The following is an 18,133-nucleotide window of genomic DNA, read 5'->3' on the forward strand; positions in this document are numbered from 1 at the left end:
GGGGAAAGAAGGCCCTACCAGCTGGCAGAGGCCTTCATCCTCACTTGCCCATCCAACAAGGGTTTCTGAAGACTATAGGCCAGCCCTTGGGGCTCCAAGGGGAACCTGGAATATAAACCATCATCTTTGTCAGTGTGTGGGCCTCACCTGATAAATGGCTAGCTTGTCTGGAGCACTCGGCCTGGGCCAGGCCCTTTAGGCTCTCTGCCCCTTCAATCCTGGAAATGATGACTTTATAGGTGGGAAAACTGAGACTTCAGGAACTCAGTTCTGCCCAGGATGGAGCCGGTGTGGGAGCTGTGACCTGAACTCGGTCTCTCCTGGTGCCTGGGACACCTGCCTTGTTCTAGATGCAAGGCAAGACCAAGGATCTGTTTCTAAGCAGCATACCCCAAGTATGGGATGGGTAGCATGACAATCTCTGTGTCCTTCCAGATTCTGGGTGCTTACAGCCAACAGCCTGTTTGCAATTCCCTTCAGGGTCTGTTAGGACCCTAAATTCAACATCTTCCCTTCTGGGCTGAGTGGCTCCACCCCTACCCCCTCACCCACCCCAGAATCTTGTCCACATGTCCTGCACACACCCATCTCCCAGCTCTTCAACTCAGTACTCTGCTAACTCAGTTTATCAGTGTTTCCTTCAACAACTGTTGGCTGGACCAGATGTCTAATTCCAGACGGTGCCGCATACACCCTAACCTGCCACTTGCCCTGATTCAAGTGCAGGTGCTTGCTTTTGGGAGAACTAGAGGGTAAATAGATTTTACATTCAGGTTTTTCTTTTTTTTTCACATGAAGTCCAGAAGTCTGCTTGTATTTTACACACAGAGTACATCTTAGTTTGGACCAGCTGCATTTCAAATGTTCAGTAGCTGCATGTGGAGAGTGGCTGCCTGCTGGTCTTAGAACAGCCTCTTCTCGTACAGGCTTCTTTTTTTTCGATTAGGGAAAATGTTCAACATGAAGTATTGCATAGAAACACACATGTATCCACCACTTGGATTCAGTCTGCATTGCAATCAAAACAAAAACCTCAAATTTAAAAATTTTAATATTTTAAAATGTTATTCTCCATATTTCATCCATATTTCTCTTTTATTATTTATTTATTTTTAAAAGATTTTATTTATTTATCAGAGAGAGAAAGAGAGAGAGAGAGAGAGAGAGCGCACACAAGCAGGGGGAGGGGCAGGGAGCCCACTGAGCAGGGAGCCTGATGTGGGGCTGGATCCCAGGACTCCAGGATCATGACCTGAGGTGAAGGCACATGCTTAACGACTAAGCCACCCAAGCGCCCCTCTCTTCTATTTTCAAATATATAAAGTATGGCAGGAGCAGCCAGAGCTTCCTCCTTGTCCTTTGGACCACCCCTCATCTCAGGTTGGTTTCAGGTCATTCCCAGGGATATTTTTGTGCTTCTGCCACAATGTGTGTGTCCATGCACGACCATTTATACAGTACTGTTTTTGCATGTTTTTAAACTTCACATAATGGTATCATACTATGTTTAATCTTCATGCAATATGCTGTTTTACCCTCAGCATTACATTTTTGAGATTGATTTGTGGCTCTCCCTGTACCTCTGGCGTATTTACACAAACTGACATATTGTATTCTGTTGTGTAGATAAACTGCAGCTTCTTCAACATTCCCCTACGGAGACACTCCTGGATTACTCCCTTTTCCACTTTCATAATCCACACAGCGGTGAAAACCTGTCCTCTTGTTTCTGTGGGTCCCACACCCAGGTGTGATCGTGGGACATGTGTATTTCAGCTCTGCTGGGAGCTGCCGGGTACTCTGTACTGTGCAGTGTGGACACAGGTTGCTAGAGTCACAGGACCCCTGGCAGGAAATGCCCTGGCCCCCATCCCTCCACACCTGCCTCGCTTTGGCTTCTTGTTCTTGGGGAAATGGTATCTTGCTGTTCTCACTTGCATTTCCACTATTGCTAGGGAGGCGTCTGTATTTGCTTGTGCAGTCTTCTGTGTTGTTCTTGGACCTTTCCACAGATGAGATTGTCACGTGGCATACAGAGTCTTCCCAGGATGTGGGCTTAAACTGTGTTGGATCAGTATGTTAATTTAGGGGGAATGCCACCCTGACAATTGTGAGCCCGACCATCCTTCTTTGACTAGGTCTGTCCCTTCACTTATTTGGGTCTTCCTTTATGTCTGTCAATAAAGTTTAATATTTTTCTCTGTGAAATACTTTGCATGACTTTTTTCAGATCATCCCTGAGATGCATTTCAAGTTTTGTGGTTATTGTCAATGCTGTCTGTTTGAAAACTACATTTTCTACTTGTTTGGTTTAAAGACAATTGCTGACCTGGCATTTGGATCTTGTCCCCAGCAATGTTGCAAACATTTCTTCTCAGTTCTAATAACTCGTCTATTTCCAATATCATCTATGACTATTGATGGCTTTGCTTCTTGCTCTCCAAGCCCCCTGCATGTTTTCTGGCCCAAGAGTTCTTCCTAAGATCTCCCACATAAACTTGAGTACAGGTGGGGATGACAGGACTGAAGTCACTAAGTATGGGGCTCACCTGGGATCTTGGTAGATACCCTTTAATACATTAAGTGTATTTTCTTCTATTTGTAGTCTGCCAAGAGGTTTTTTGTTGTTATTGTATAAAGGGGTACTGAGTTCCATCAGTGTCTTTGTCTCATGAACATGGTCATTTTTCCCCCAAATTCATCTGTTATTGTGGTCAATCACTCTCATATATTTTTCAACTTTAGATCAAGCTAATAATGCACCTAGTTTCAGTCAGTTGTACTATTTTTTCACCCTCCTACTCCATATTTCCACCCCAATGAGCATCAACTCTCTTTGGTAATATGCCTCTGTATTTATAGAAAACAATGATTTACACTGAAATTCTAATTATTGCTATTTTGGGCATGATTACTGATTTATTACTATTGAACTTACACCCCCCACTTGACACACAATCTCTTCTCACCACACTGCCTGTAGGGTTTTGGCTTTTTTTTTTTTTTTCATTTTTTGCCAAATTAGTATTCTATGCTATTAAGATTGTAGACATTGTCCACAGGTAAAGCATACAGTGTTCCATGAGGACAGTGTCTTTTTTGTTTTCCTTAAAATTAACAACTAACTGATGTTTTCCATGAAACTGACAATACATCCCCAACTTTTGACAAAAGTGAAAGCGTTATCTCCATGTGTCCAAACATGGCAATTAAACCAGGCTTTCTTTTCATATGGGCCTCCCTACCCAAGTCCCCATTCCCTCCCGACATGGGCTCTGTGGGTCTCTGTAAGTCAATATTGGAGATCTCCCCTTGCTCCTCTCAGGTCCCTGCATGTAGCTATACACTGTGTCCCAAAATCTTCATGGGCAGGAAGTGGGGCTGAATTCTTAAGTGACACTGGCCAGTCACAGATGTTTATAGCAGCTTTATTCATAATTGCCCAAACTTGGAAGCAACCAGAGCTCTTTCAATAGGTTACTGGATAAATAAACTGTGGTACTTCCAGACCATGGAACATTAATCAGTACTAAAAAGAAATGAGCTAGGGGCATCTGGGTTGCTCTGTCAGTTAAGCACCTGACTCTTGATTTCAGCTCAGGTCATGATCTCAGGGTTGTGAGATGGAAATCTGCACTGGGCTCTGCTCTGGGCATGGCATCTGCTTAAGATTCTCTCTCTTCCTCTCCATCTGCCTCTCCTCATCCCTCTCAAAAATGAGTGAATGAATGAGTGAATGAATGAATGAATGAATAAGACAAACCAAGACAGTGCCAGGCAAACAGATGTGCAGTCATCTTATTCTCCTGGTACATGGATCATTTTTGTTAAAACAAAACAAAACAGAAAACAAAGCAAAACAAAACAAAACAAAACAAAACCCCAAAACAAGCTAAACCATAGAAGATATGGAGAAACTATATGCATATTGCTAAGTGCAAGAAGCCAGTCTGTCTAAAAAGGCTACTTACAGGGCACTTGGGTGACTTAGTTGGTTAAGTGTCTGCCTTTGGCTCAGGTCAGTACCCAGGGTCCTGGAATTGAGTCCCGCACTGGGCTCCAAACAGGGACCCTACTTCTCCCTCTCTCTCTACCCCTCCCCTCTGCTCCTGCTCTCTCTCTCAAATAGGTAAATGAAATCTTAAAAAAAAAAAAAAGGTTACATATATACTGTATGATTCCAACTATATGACATTATGGAAAAGAAAAAACTATGGAAACAATAAAAAGATCAGTGGTTTCCAAGGGTTCAGGGGAAGGAGGGATGAATCTGTGGAGCGGAGGGAATTTTTTAGGGCAGTAAAATTATTCTATATAATAATATAATGGTACATACACGTCATTATACATTTCTCAGAACTAATAAAATATTCAAGACAAAGAGTGAACCTTAACGTAAACTGTAGGCTTTGGCTAATAATAATGTATCACCATTGGCTCACCAATTTTAACAAGTGTTAACTCACTAATGCAAGATGTTAATAAAAGAAACTATGTGTGGGGGGACTGTAATATGAGAACTCCCTGTACTTCCCAATGAATTTTTCTGTATCTCTAAAACTATTCTAAAAGATAATGTCAGTCATTTTTTTGAATAAAAGACAATGGGAAAATAAAACACAATGCTAACAAGTATTAATCTAAAGAAGACAAGAAAGAAACATATGACAACAGTGACAAAAAGTGTAACAAACAGAGAAGTCACAAGTCTAAATCCAGCACTACAAATAATTGCATTAAGTGTAAATGGGACTAAATATTCCAACTAAAAGGCAGAGACTGTTAGAATGGATAAAAGAACAGGACCTAAGTTTTGAGTTTACAAGAGCCTCTAATACACTTAAAATACAGATATAGTAGGTTGAAATAAAAGGCTGGAGAAGTTATATACAAACACTAATCAAAAGAAAGTTGAAGTGGCAGTATTGGTATCAGATAAAACAGACTTTAAGATAAAGAGTATTACCAGAGATGAAGAAGTAGATTTCATACTGACATAAAGTAAATGTTTCAGGAAGAAATAACAAATATCAATGTACATGTGTCTAGTAATAGGTTTTAAAAACATTTTTAAAAATTTTATTATTAAAGTATAGTTGACATACAATGTTATATTAGCTTCAGATGTACAACATAGTGATTCAACACTTTTATGCATTATGCAATGCTCACCACAATAAGTGTAGTCACCATCTGTCACCAGTCAATGTTATTATAATATTATTATTATTATTATTTATTTGACAGTCAGAGATCACAAGCAGGCAGAGAGAGAGAGGAGGAAGCAGGCTCCCTGATGAGCAGAGAGCCCGATGTGGGGCTCAATCCCAGAACCCTGGGATCATGACCTGAGCCGAAGGCAGAGGCCTAACCCACTGAGCCACCCAGGTGCCACTATTATAATATTATTGACTATACTCCCTATGCTGTATTTTTCATACTTTTGACATATTTATTTTACAACTGGAAGTTTGTACTCTTAATCTCCTTTACCTTTTTGGCCTGTCCCTATCCACCCCACCCTGGCAACCAGTTTGTTCTTTGTGTTTATGGGTCTGTTTCTGTTTTTGTTGTTGTTTTGTTTTTTAGATTCCACATGTAAGTGAAGTCATATGGAATCTAAAAAACAAAACAATAACAAACAGAATTTCATTTTTTAATGGCTGAGTAATATTCTAATGTGTATATATACCACATCTCCTTTATCCATTCATCTACCAATGGACATTTAGGTTGCTTCCATATGTTGGCTATTACAAATAATGTTGCAATAAACATAGGGGTGTATATAACTTTTTGAATTAGTTTCTTGTTTCTTTGGGTAAATTCCCAGGAATGGAATTACTGGATTGTGTGGTATTTCTGTTTTTAATTTTTTGAGGAAACTCCATATTTTCCATAGTGGTCGCATCAGTTATCAATTCCAGCAATAGTACATGAGAGTTCTCTTTTCTCCACATTCCCACCAGCACTTGCTATTTCTTGTCTTTTTTATTTTAACCATTCCGACTGGTGTGAGGTGACTTATTGTGGTTTTCATTTGCATTTCCCTGTGATTAGCAATGTTGAGCATCTTTTCATGTATCTGTTGGCCATCCGTATTTCTGCTTTGCAAAAATGTCTGCTCATTTAAAATTCTTTTTTGTGGGGGCATTTGTGTGACACAGTGGGTTAGGTGTCCAACTCTTGGTTTTGGTTCTGGTTGTGATCTCAGGTTTGTGAGATTGAGCCATGTCAGGATCTGAACTCTGTTCCCACCTCCCTGCCTCCCCACACTCTCTCTCAAATAACAAATCTTTTTTTTTTTTTAAAGATTTTATTTATTTATTTGACAGATGGAGATCACAAGTAGGCAGAGAAGCAAGCAGAGAGAGAGGAGGAAGCAGGCTCTTTGCTGAGCAGAGAGCCCATTGAGGGGCTCGATCCCAGGACCCTGGGATCATGACTTGAGCTGAAGGCAGAGGCTTTAACCCACTGAGCCACCCAGGCGCCCCCCAAATAACAAATCTTTAAAAAATAATAGAATCTTTTTTTGGTATTGAGTTGTAGGAGTTCCTTATATATATTTTGGATACTAATCCCTTAGCAGATATATCATTTACAAATATCTTCTCCCATTCAGTAGCTGGCCTTTTTGTTTGTTGTTGGTTTCCTTCACTGTGCAAAAGCTTTTTAGTTTGGTACAGTCTCCATACTTTATTTTTTATTTTATTTTATTTTTGCCCGAGAAGACATCCACAGAAAGGATGCTACTGCTGGTAAAGAAATTACTGCCTATGTTCTTCTCCGGGAGTTTTATGGTTTTAGGTCTCACATTTAGGTTTTTAATCCATTTTGGGTTTATTTTTATGTATGGTGTAAGGAAGTGGTCCTGCTTCATTCTTCTGTATGTCACTGGTTTTCCCAACACCATCTATTGAAGAGACATCAGATGTCTTTTCACCGTTGTATATTCTTGCCTCCTTTGTGATAGGTTAATTGACCATATAAACTTGAATTTGGGGTGCCTGGGTGGCTCAGTGGGTTAAAGCCTCTGCCTTTGGCTCAGGTCAGGATCCCAGGGTCCTGGGACCGAGCCCCACATCAGGCTCTCTGCTCAGCAGGGAGCCTGCTTCCTCCTTTCTCTCTGCCTGCCTCTCTGCCTACTTGTGATCACTGTCAAATAAATAAATAAATAAATAAATCTTAAAAAAACAAACAAACTTGAATTTGTTTCTGGCCTATCCCATTCCATTGGTCTACAGGTCTATTTCTGTGCCAGTACCATACTCTTTTAATTATAGCTTCATAATATATCTGGAAATCTGGGATTGAGATACCTCCAGCTTTCTTCTTTTTTTTTTTTAACTTTATTTTTTCAGTGTTCCAAGATTCATTGTTTATGCATCACACCTAGTGGTCCATGCAAAATGTGCCCTCCTTAATACCCATCACCAGGCTTACCCAACCTCCCGTATTCCTCCCTTAAAATTGCTTTGGTTAGGCCAAGTCTTGGATGAGTTTGGCTGTCAATCCCAACCCAGTCCAGAATGGCTACTCTGATCTTTTGTTAATAAGGAAGGTGGAGAACCAGGCACCTGTGGCTCCCAAGGACAGGCTGAAGCTGGGGTCTAGGACTCCAGCCAAAGCTTTAGATGGGAGATCTCACATTTCAATACCAGGTGTAGGCAAAATGATGCTCAAGCAGCCTTAGCTAGAGTTGACACAAAGTCTTTGGGAACTGTCAACAGAGCCACAGAAAATTCAGTAAAGACTAATGGGCCTCTCAGTCAGAAGAGGCCAACCTTCTCTGCCTAAAATGTGACTGAGAAGACTGTCAAAGCAAAAAGCTCCATTCTTGCCTAGGATGACACCTTTCCAGAAATAGAAAAATTATTTCCCTTCGATCCTTTAGATTTTGAGAGTTTTGACCTGCCTGAAGAGCACCAGATTGCACAACTACCCTTGACTGGAGTGACTCTCATGATCCTTGATGAGGAGAAGAAACTTGAAAAGCTGTTAAAACTGGGGCCCCCTTCACCTCTGAAGATGCCCTCTCCACCAGGGGAGTCTAATCTGTTGCAGTCTTCCAAGCATTCTGTGGACCTTGGATGTTGAATTGCCACCTGTTTGCTATGCCTTACATATTTAAATTTATTAGCACTTAATAGCTTGTATGTTTTGTATTAATAAAGCAGTTCTCTCAAAAACAAAAAAAATTGCTTTGGCTATTCAAGGTCTTTTGTGGTCCTATACAAATCTGAGGAATATTTCTTCTAGTTCTGTGAAAAATACAATTGGTACTTTGTTAGGAATTGCACTAAATCTGTAGAATTGGGGGGGAGTGGAATATGGACATTTTTATCAATATTACTTTCATTCATGAGCATAGTATAGCTTTCCATTTGTTTGTGTTGTCTTTATCAATGTCTTATAGTTCTTAGAATAGTGGTTTTTCACCTCCCTGGCTAAATTTACTTGTAGGTATTTCATTTTATTTTGGTGCAATTGGAAATGGAATTGTTTTCTTAATTTAGCTTTTTGCTACTTATTGATAGTGTATAGAAATGCAAAATATATGAAGCAAAAACTAACAGATTTAGGAGAAAAACACATAAATCCACAATTATAGTTGGAAATTTTAGCTATCTTCTTGGCAATTGAAAGAATAAGTAGAAAACAAACCAGTAAGGATGTAGAAGGTCTAGTTGACAACAAGTACTTTGACCTAATAGTTATAGGACATCACATCAAACAATTGCTGAATCCTTTTTTTTCACCATTGCACATGGACTATTCATCAAGACAAGCCAACTGCTAGGCCATAAAAGTGAAGCAGGAAATATTTCAAACTGAATGATAATAAAAAATGCAGCATATGAAAATTTATAAATATAGTGAAAATAAAAAAGGGAAATTTATAGCTTTAAATGCTTATATTGGAGAGGAAAAATGATTTAAGATGATTCTAAGTTTCTATTTTAAAAAGCTAGGGAAAAAGACACCAGTTAATAACCATAACTATTTGGTGGCCAGGAATGCGTTTTAAGCATTTTACTCCCTAACGTGATAGCGTGGTACTTACATGTAGACATTTTGCTATGTGTAGCTTCACTTTAGGGAACTGGCTGGGTCCTTGATTATGACATGAATTGCAGTCTCATGGTTTTCTATTTAAAATAATGGAAAATAGATCTCCAGTTAGTGTTTTAGCATGAAACAATGTATTTTCAGAATGGATCATTAAGTTGGAGATGTCCTATAACTAGAAAAAACAATTTTAGAAAGTGATAAAAAATCTTAAATATTTGTAAATATTAGATATCTGTACATTAAGAAACACTCTCCCATCAAAATGACAAGAAATAATGGTGTTGAGGATGTGGAGAAAGGGAACACTTGTGCACTGTTGGTGGGAATGTAAATCAGTGTAGCCACTGTGGAGATGATATGGAGGTTCCTCAGAAAGTTAAAAATAGAACCACCGTCTGGTACAGTAATTGCACTTCCGGGTATTTACCTGAGGAAACAAAAACAGTAACTCAAAAAGACGTCTGCACCCCTGCATTCATAGCAGCATTATTTATAATAGCCAAGATGTGAAGACAAGCTCAGTGTCCACTGACGGATGAATGGATAAAGAAAACATGACATACACACACACACACACACACACACACACACACACACACACACACAATCACTCAGATACGAAAAAGAAAATCTTGCCAATTGTGACAACACAGATGGATCCTGAGGGGATTCTGCTAAGTGAAGTAAGTCAGACAAAGACAAATACTGTATGATCTCACATATATGTGGAATCTAAACAACAAAAAACTAAGCTTGTTGATACAGAAAACAGACTGGTGGTCACCAGAGGCAGGGGCGGAGGGTGGGTGAAATGGGTGATGGGGGTCAAAAGATACAAACTTCCAGTTAGAAACTAAGTCCTGGGAATGTAACCTGCAGCATGGTGACAATAGTTCAAGATGCTGTATTATATATCTGAAAGAAAGTAGGTCTTAAAAGTCCTTATCACAAGAAAAAATGGTAACTGTGTGGTGAGAGGTGTTAACTAGATTGGTCGTGGTGACCATTTTGCATACAAATATCAAATCATTGTGTAAGTTAAAGCTGTAAGCTAGAGAGTTTTGGAAAACTTGCATCTGCCTGTGTGAGTGTCCAATGCTGGAAGACTTTTCTGAGGAGACTGCTGGCAATGTAACGACTGATTTCTGGTAGTGAATACTGTATGTTGTCAACGTCTGCACAGGTGTTGTTTCCACATGATCCTACAGAATCCTATCTGGGCAACAGACCCACTCAGAAAACAGCACAAGACAGTGAACTTTAATAGAGCAGAACACAAAGTACACTGACACAGTTTCAGAGTCCACACTGCAACTATTATTTTCCTTTTTAAAATAACTTTTATTTTCAAGTAATTTAAATCTCATAAGAGGTTGCAAAAATCATACAGAAAGATCCATGTACGGTTCACCCAGCTCCCTGCAATGGCATGTTAACACTGACAGAGAACCTGTCAACCAGGCAGTCCTGTTACCTCAGGTGCAGACCTCGATGGGGCTTTACCTGTTTTGCCCACACTTGCTTTTTCTCCAATTAACCATTAAGGAACCATTGTCTGTCATGTTTTAGAGTAGTGTCAAAAAGAACATCTACGGTGGTTACAAAAAGGATTTAAAAATATTCCTCCCTTTCATCAGGGAGGGAGACAAACCATAAGAGACTCTTAATCACAGGAAACAAACTGAGGGCTGCTGGAGGGGAGGTGGGGGAGTAATGGGGTAACTGGGTGATGGGTATTAAGGAGGGCATGTGATGTAATGAGCATTGGGTATTATATTCAACTGATGAATCACTGAACTCTACCTCTGAAACTAATAATATACTGTTAATTAAATTTAAATAAAAAATAAGACATTCCTCTCTTTCCCAACTACATACCTGTGTGACTACTTCCACCAAACACACAGATGACCACAGACAGAATGCAAACTCTAACCCAGTCTAACTGAATAACTTAATCTTCAACTAAGACACTAAAGAGATGTGCAAAAATGTAAAACAACGCCACTCTCCTCAGTAGATATTCTTGGCTTGGAAAAGTTATTTTTCTTAAAAATATTCTATGTTAAGATGGAATGAGTTTATATCTTTATACTTTCAATGAATAGGTTTTGAAATGTCTTAATGTTGAAAGATGGAACACACACTAATGCTCCTTGAGACCTCTAGTGGTTTCCAGAGTCATTAAGGGGTCTGGGCTCTATGAAGTAAACCCCAGCAGCAGGTAAGCCTCCTCCCAGAGTTCCCAGGCTCTTGGAAGTCCACAAACACCATAATAAATCCGAGACCTTTTATTCACCAATTAAAACACACATATTTGAGTGAAATCTTAACTTATTAAGAGGAAATTCAAAGTTCAGAACTTTATGGAGTGATTGTCAACAGGGGAATATGATTCATATTCAAACTAAATTATTTTAAAAGTGACCCTTTAAACCATTATTTAATCTATATTCAAGTACATCAGAGAAAGAAACTGAAACTATTCAACAACTTTGTAGAATTCACAATTTTCTTTAGAACGTTCTTGTGTTGGGACAGATCTTTATTTCATTACCCAAATGCATGAAGTGAATAGTAGACTTTAAAAACATATTGTTTTCGCAGTGGCTAGGACTTTGTGCTGGTTTGATCCATGGCCGTGAAGAACACACAGATGGCAGCTGTGATGAGGATGTGCATTCCCTCATAAAGAAGTTTTGGAGAAAACACACTCCATATAAACAAATGGTGACGCAGGGATGTCACCAAAATGATATATGCGGAGACTGGAAAAGAACAGGTCAGTGCGTAGCAGAAGCAAGCGTGACTCAGTGCAGAACCACTGTTAATACAAGGGGAATGTGTATTAGTATATGGCACTTTTGCATCACATAAGGTATGAACACACACGCAATCAGTATTTTTATTGTGGAAATGACCGTGGTAACTCTTGTTCCTGGTATACCCCTGCCCAATCTGGTCAGTCTGGTGGGCCCATCCAAGGGGACAACAGCTGCAGGTGGCGGCCTTGTCACTTTCCAGTGACTCAACCTGCAAAATATTTGTGAAAAGTGTATCCCCAAATTTTGCAATAGTTACGTTTAAGAGTTATGTGCATGTACTACTGTAAAATACATCACAAATGCTATGAAACATAATGAAACGAAAATCACACAGGATGAGAAACATGTTTTGAGCTCTGCTTTGTGCTGCCCAGTGAGGCATCTGATGGGTCTGGTCTGGGGACACTGGCCTGAGAGGGTGTGCTAAGCAAATTAACAGCAAAGAAGAGCATTCTCAAACATGTGCACACCCTCAAAGCATACGCCTGTCCTCCCTTTCTTGTCAAACCATCACGCAATCATTACAGAAATCTAACCTATTCTTGAAGGCAACTTCCTGAGACTGCTTCTTCTAAAATGAGAGTTCCATCACACACTCACAACACCTCACAGATCCTCAGAGGCCAGGATTTCCAGGCTCTTGTTAGAGCCCAGTTCCAGTTCTGACGTTTCCCCTCAAACACCACGATGACTACAGGTGGCCTTTCTGGGGCTGGTAAATGCCGCACGTCACCACTGCCCACCCCTTCCTGAAATATGACCCCCATTACACACGCAGCCACCCTCACTGTGTAGGACTCACATCAGCACGGCTGTGTACAGGGATGGGGACATGGGATTACTGGAGTCCCAGGTGGGGAGCAGATGGTCTTTGTGCTCTAGGGGATCTTGGGGGGCACCATGATCACACTGGGAAGGGTCTGGGCGTGAAAGGTGAGCAATGAGGAGTTCTGTGTAGGGGGAGCAGAGACCCTGAGGCGGAGAAGCGAGTGTGTACAAGTGTGCCTTGGTGTGTGTGCACATATGTGCTCTGCAAAGGGGCTCCTAGGCCTAGAGACCCAGCGCTACTACCTGTGCCACTCAGATCCCCTTGGCAGGCTCAATGTCTGACAAAAGGTGCCAACAGCCACTCAGGGGCCAAAGGATGCCTGGCCCCTCACACTCACAGCTCTTGCCCTCAGCTGTGCCCTCACCAAACCTGACTGGCTCCCCATCTTGGGCCTTGGTACCAATCCTTTCTTTCTGCTGGGTTCTCTAGCTGTGGCCTCGCCCCCTGGCAGGGAATAGTCTGTTTGCTTCTACTTGCCACCATCCTGTGGCCTCGTCCCTGTGCATGTACTCCTCCTCGCTCCCTTGACTGGTTGTGAGTACTTTTACTTTGGGAGGCCATCCTGACCAAACCCAGCAGACTCAGGGGCTCAGCCATTCTGACCTCATCTCTGTGACGTGCTAAGCAGATGACTGACTCATCTTTCTGCTAATGCTGCCAGACCATGAACTCCTCGGGGGAACCCTTGCGTCTGCACCTTGGGTCCCACTCAAGATCCAGTCCCTCAGGCAGAGATCTCAAGGGAGCTGGGCCCTGTGGCATTACTTCATTAACTCCTTCGAGGGCCACTGCACCAACACCTGCTGAGGGAAACTCTTGGGAAAAGCTTCATGGAGGAAGCTTGTGGCTCATGGCACTGCTACCCTCTCCTGGGAAGTGTCATGGAGTCTGTGCTCAGACAAGAGCCTACTGACGAGACAGTGAGGGTGATGGGGCTCCCAGGAACCTGTCCCTCCTGGCATTTCAATGTCACACAAAGCAAACACTGACTTATTCAGAAGACTCTGCCTTCTTCCTGCCATAGCAACACCCAGTAGGGTCACCATTCACAAAACTTCAGCAAAGAACCACGTGCACCTAAGGGTAATGGATGAAGGCCTTGCAGCCTGGCTCATCACGGCTGTCCACCAGGCTCCAGACCCGAAGTCAGTTCCTGAAGCCAAGCATCACGGACAACCCAAGACCCAATTTTTGAGCCATGAGAAATATTTTTTTTCTACCATTTTAATCTGGCTCTAGTTTTCTTGACTTTGAACCACTCCCACCCCAAAACCAATGAGTAAATTTTGATGTTTTAAGCTTTTAAAAAAGGAAAAGGAAAACCCTTTTTTAAAATAAAAGAGAAACATTCCTTAATTAGGGAAAATATCCTATAATACTCCTAGGCCAATTAAAATGCTTTCAGCTTACTTATAAAAAAATGCTTTGTCTTTTTGTCTCCCCAGTATAAACAGATGAAAATGCAGGAAAGTCAAACTGTGATTTCAGCGCCAAGGAAGCTATCCTTCATAGAAGTCCAGGCTCTCACTGTCTGGCCCTCCTCCGCCCTGGCGCACCCATCCAGCTGATCTGCACGCTGCAGGTATGGCCTGCTTTGCGGAGCCACATGCACTGTGGCAGATAAATTCTCCAAGGCCAACTTGTGGCCCCCTAAGTTCCCCATACATGATGGCACTGACGAGGATTGAGGCCTCCCGACCTGACCTAATCCTAGGCACAGAGACATCAAGGAGCCTGCTAGGGAGAGAACCAATGGCTCCATGGTGGTCTTGCAGCCCACGTGGGTTCAAAGACAGAATGAAAGCCTGAACACCCCTCTGCTCGGCCAGCAGTACCTTGGCTTGCAAGTGCTGACCACCAGCCCCGCAGGGCCTCTAAAAGGACTCTCTCATGGATGATCCCAAAGTGTGTGTACGAGGAAGACAAGGTCACTTATAGGCATCTTCCTTGTCCTCAGGAAAACCAACTGGAGGAAAGAGAGTCCCACATTTGGAAAAGCTGAGTGTTAACCATGGCAATTTAGAGGGGAGGCTAGAAGGTCTCTAGAACAGGAAGCCTGCTCTCCACACCTGAAGCTGTTACTAGCTTTCTTGCTCTAAACTTTGACTTAAGAGTGTCACCCCACTCACACCTACACTCCCTTTCACCCCATATGTAACTGGGCAGTGGCAGAAGATGGTGGCTTGTGGACAGGAACTTTGGGGCAGAAGTCAAGGGTCACCATGGTTTGGGTCCCAGGAGCCAGTCTGGGGTGAGAATGAGAGGAATCCCATGAAGTATGTGGGGACCCCCAAGTGCTATCCTGAGAGGTGGGGCCTGAACATGTCCCTGGAGCTTCAAACATGGGGTTAACAGTCACCACAACAAGGGCTGCATTTTTTTTTTAAAGGGCTGCATTTTTAATAGGGGGCAGAGAAGTGGGGGCTAAAGGGGTAATAGGAACAGGAAGCCTTGACTTCCCCTACGTGATACCCCCGGGAAGACTGGAGACAGTGGGACATTAGGCAGGAACAGTGTCCTCCTGGGGTCTCCCTAACTGGCTGTGATCTACATGTCCTGCGGCCCACTCAGCACAAGGCTGGTCCAGCTCCTGAGCAAGGTGCTGGCATCTAGGTGCACGGCGGTGGTGGGGCATGCCTGTGGGTTGACTGTGTAGCTTAAGAAATGCACAGGGGCTTCTGGGAGGGGAGCACTGGGGGAGCCCTGACAGACACGGCATGGCTACTCATGCTACCTGCAGCACCCGTGGGACTCCTCGTGTAGGCCCCACAACCCCGGAGGCAATACCATCTTCCCATTTTACAGAAGGAAAGTGCAGAAACAGACAGCCCACATATCACTCAGGCCACACTCTGCCAGGCTGGACCCAGGCACTGAGGTTATCATGGTGCCCAAAGACCGCCAAGTCCCCGCCTTAGGAAGCCCCCTTCTGGGAGGACCAATGCATAAACAAATAATAAAGCACCAAGGAGCACGATGGGCAGGAGGGTGGGGTGGGCTGTCCCTTCGGTCTGCGGGACCATGTGGAGCCTGAGGGGGCCTCTCAGGGGCAGGACAGGACATGGCCACTGAGTATGAAGCCCTTCAGGCCTGTGCAGACTCCTCTTTGCAGCAGGGCCCCTGGAGGTGAGAACGAGCATATCTTGTCTTCATGCCCCAAATGGAAGACCCCTCCCTGCCCATGCCACCCAACCAGGCCACCAGCAAGCAGAGAAGCCGAGAAGGGATTTTCCTTCCTGTGCCCCAGGAAATCACATCCTGGTGTGACCTGGAAGAGAGCAGCTGAAGCTGGATACTCCCATAGCCTCCCAGCCATCCTGACACAGGGTGGCCACAGACCTGCTCTTGCACCGGCCTCTGGCCCACATGCTGTGGACTGTTCACTCTTACGTAAGGAAGAGAAAACTGATTAAGGCCGTTAGGCCCTTGGGGTTCAGAACCCTGTATCTGGAATAAGGTTCTCTCTTCAAACGGTCAACCTGCCATCAGATTTTGTGCTGAAAGACAAAGGAGGAACTTCACCTGTGGGTTTCTGTGCTCAGGAAGCTCACTAAGTGGCTGGCCCATAGCACAGGCCCTGCGAACGTGACAAATGCTGTCAGGAACGCAGCTGGGACCTCCATGTAGGTGTCCAGGCCCACGAAGCCTGCTGAGACGTCCACTGTGGCTATGTTGTTGGAGTTTCCCTGGAACACAAGGAGAAGCAGCACTGACACGGCCACCAGCAACCACAAAAAGCTGCGTGCGGTCATGGCGACATGGACACACAGGAGCCCCAGCCCCCGCCCTCTCCTGTCCTACCTCGCTCCAGGTCGGGAGGAGCAGGTGAAATGTCTTCTACCTTTAAGAAACTCAAAAAATGTAAGTCTGCTGATGCACCATGGCAAATTCCAAACTCTTTTCAGCTCTATCTACCTGAGACAGACACGCCGACCTCCCTGCGCAAGGACCTGTCTGAGGGCTGTACCTGGCCTTGGGGAGCAAAGTGGCCAAGGAGAGGCTGAGGGCGGTGTTGCCATATGGCCTCTGCAACAGGTGGACACGGCTGGTAGGCAGGACAGGGCATGCTAGTCACTGGGAGGGCTTGGCCACTAGGTGTCTAGCTGACGTGTGAGACCCGAGACCTTGCAGGTCACAGCCCAGCCCCCGGGTGGAGGGTGGGGGATGTACAGTTCACCCTGCCCAGGGAGGTGGGGTTTGCATCCCAGGGAAACCTCTCCCAAGATCCAGCTCTTCTCTCCACATGCAGTGTTTATCACTGCTGGTGTCCTTTCCTCAGCTACTCAGGACATTTTTATGTCTGACATCTGCCTTGGTCCATCTAAGACCCCTCCTGGAACCACTTCTTAACGACCCAGGACACAACTCCAGTGGGGGGTTTTTGGCTTCACAAATGTGACAGTGGAACTCCACTGCCGCCTCCTTTGCCGCGTCACTCCAGGTGGCCACCGGGTCATGCTGGCAGACCTCCGAAATATCTCAAAGGCAGGCATTCACTCCTGTCCTCACAGCAGGCCCCTCCCCTGACGGCAAGCTCCACTGTGCAGCTTCCCCTTCATCCACTTTGCCCGTGGCTGCCTAGGCTCTCTCCTGATGACCTAATTCCTACTTAGACGCCCCTCGCTGTAGACCAAGGAACTCCCAGAGCTGCTGAGAGGAGGGAAGAGCGAGAACCCCAAGCGCTGCAGCAAGGGGAGGCGTGATGGCGACAGACTCGTGGCTCCAGCACTGGGAAGTCAATGGAGGTCCCACTGAAGCTGCCTCCGTCGCGGAAAGAGAGGGTTGGCCACAGACCATTATGGTCCAGACTGCCTGCTCTGCGGCTTTACTTGCATTAACTCATTTAATCCTCAACTGTTCTGATGTGGTGCCATTGTGACTCTCAGGGAACTGGTGGGAAACAGGCAGAACACGCCAGAGGAGGCCATCTGGGCACCACACTCCCAACCCCTGCACTATCAGGAGTCCCCGCGCTGAGGGCAGGAAGGGGGGGCAGCAAGCCTGTAGGTCTTCTCCCAGGAAACCTGACCATGAGGGAAGGGCAAGGGGGAGCGTTGAGAGGAGGGAGGTCCACCTTGCTCTTGGTCACTGCCTGATGCACCAGGGTCTGTGCTCATTCTGCGTGCCGACAGACCCCCAGCACAGACCACGGTGCTGCTGCAGGGGCACCGGGGCTCCTGGACACGTGCGTTCCACTGCCAAGCACCAGCACCATGTGCCATTATGGACGCCTCGTCACTCCCCATGGAATGTGGCCACAGAGGAGCATACTGAACGTGAGGTGGTCTCCTCACTGGGGGCGTGACAGTGGCTCCATCACTCTTCCTGATGCCAAAGCCTTGGCATAGGCCAGAGGGTCTAACCAGCAGACACCTTCTTCTTCTGAGCTAAGAGGGAAACCACCAGA

General features: G+C 44.4%; 1 protein-coding gene and 1 pseudogene across 4 annotated transcripts in view; one reads left to right on the forward strand and one right to left on the reverse strand.

The window, feature by feature from the left end:
* Positions 1-7,417: 7,417 nt before the first annotated feature.
* LOC116867458 lies at positions 7,418-8,097 on the forward strand (annotated as a pseudogene).
* Positions 8,098-10,849: 2,752 nt separating this feature from the next.
* Positions 10,850-18,133, reverse strand: part of PIGG (phosphatidylinositol glycan anchor biosynthesis class G) — a 45,963-nt gene continuing 38,679 nt past the window's right edge. For 3 of the 4 annotated variants that reach the window (XM_032857061.1, XM_032857053.1, XM_032857077.1), the window contains 2 exons: positions 16,249-16,412; positions 10,850-11,896 (listed from right to left, as the gene is read on the reverse strand). In XM_032857061.1, coding sequence (XP_032712952.1) covers positions 11,683-11,896; positions 16,249-16,412 — 378 coding nt within the window. In that variant the 3' untranslated portion in view covers positions 10,850-11,682. Of the gene's footprint in view, positions 11,897-16,248; positions 16,413-18,133 lie in introns of those variants that run through there. The other variant, XM_032857072.1, reaches the window with a different exon arrangement.

The sequence above is a fragment of the Lontra canadensis genome, unplaced genomic scaffold (assembly GCF_010015895.1).
Source record: "Lontra canadensis isolate GAN:19392208 unplaced genomic scaffold, GSC_riverotter_1.0 scaffold1, whole genome shotgun sequence".
In the NCBI taxonomy this organism is placed as follows: Eukaryota; Metazoa; Chordata; class Mammalia; order Carnivora; family Mustelidae; genus Lontra; species Lontra canadensis.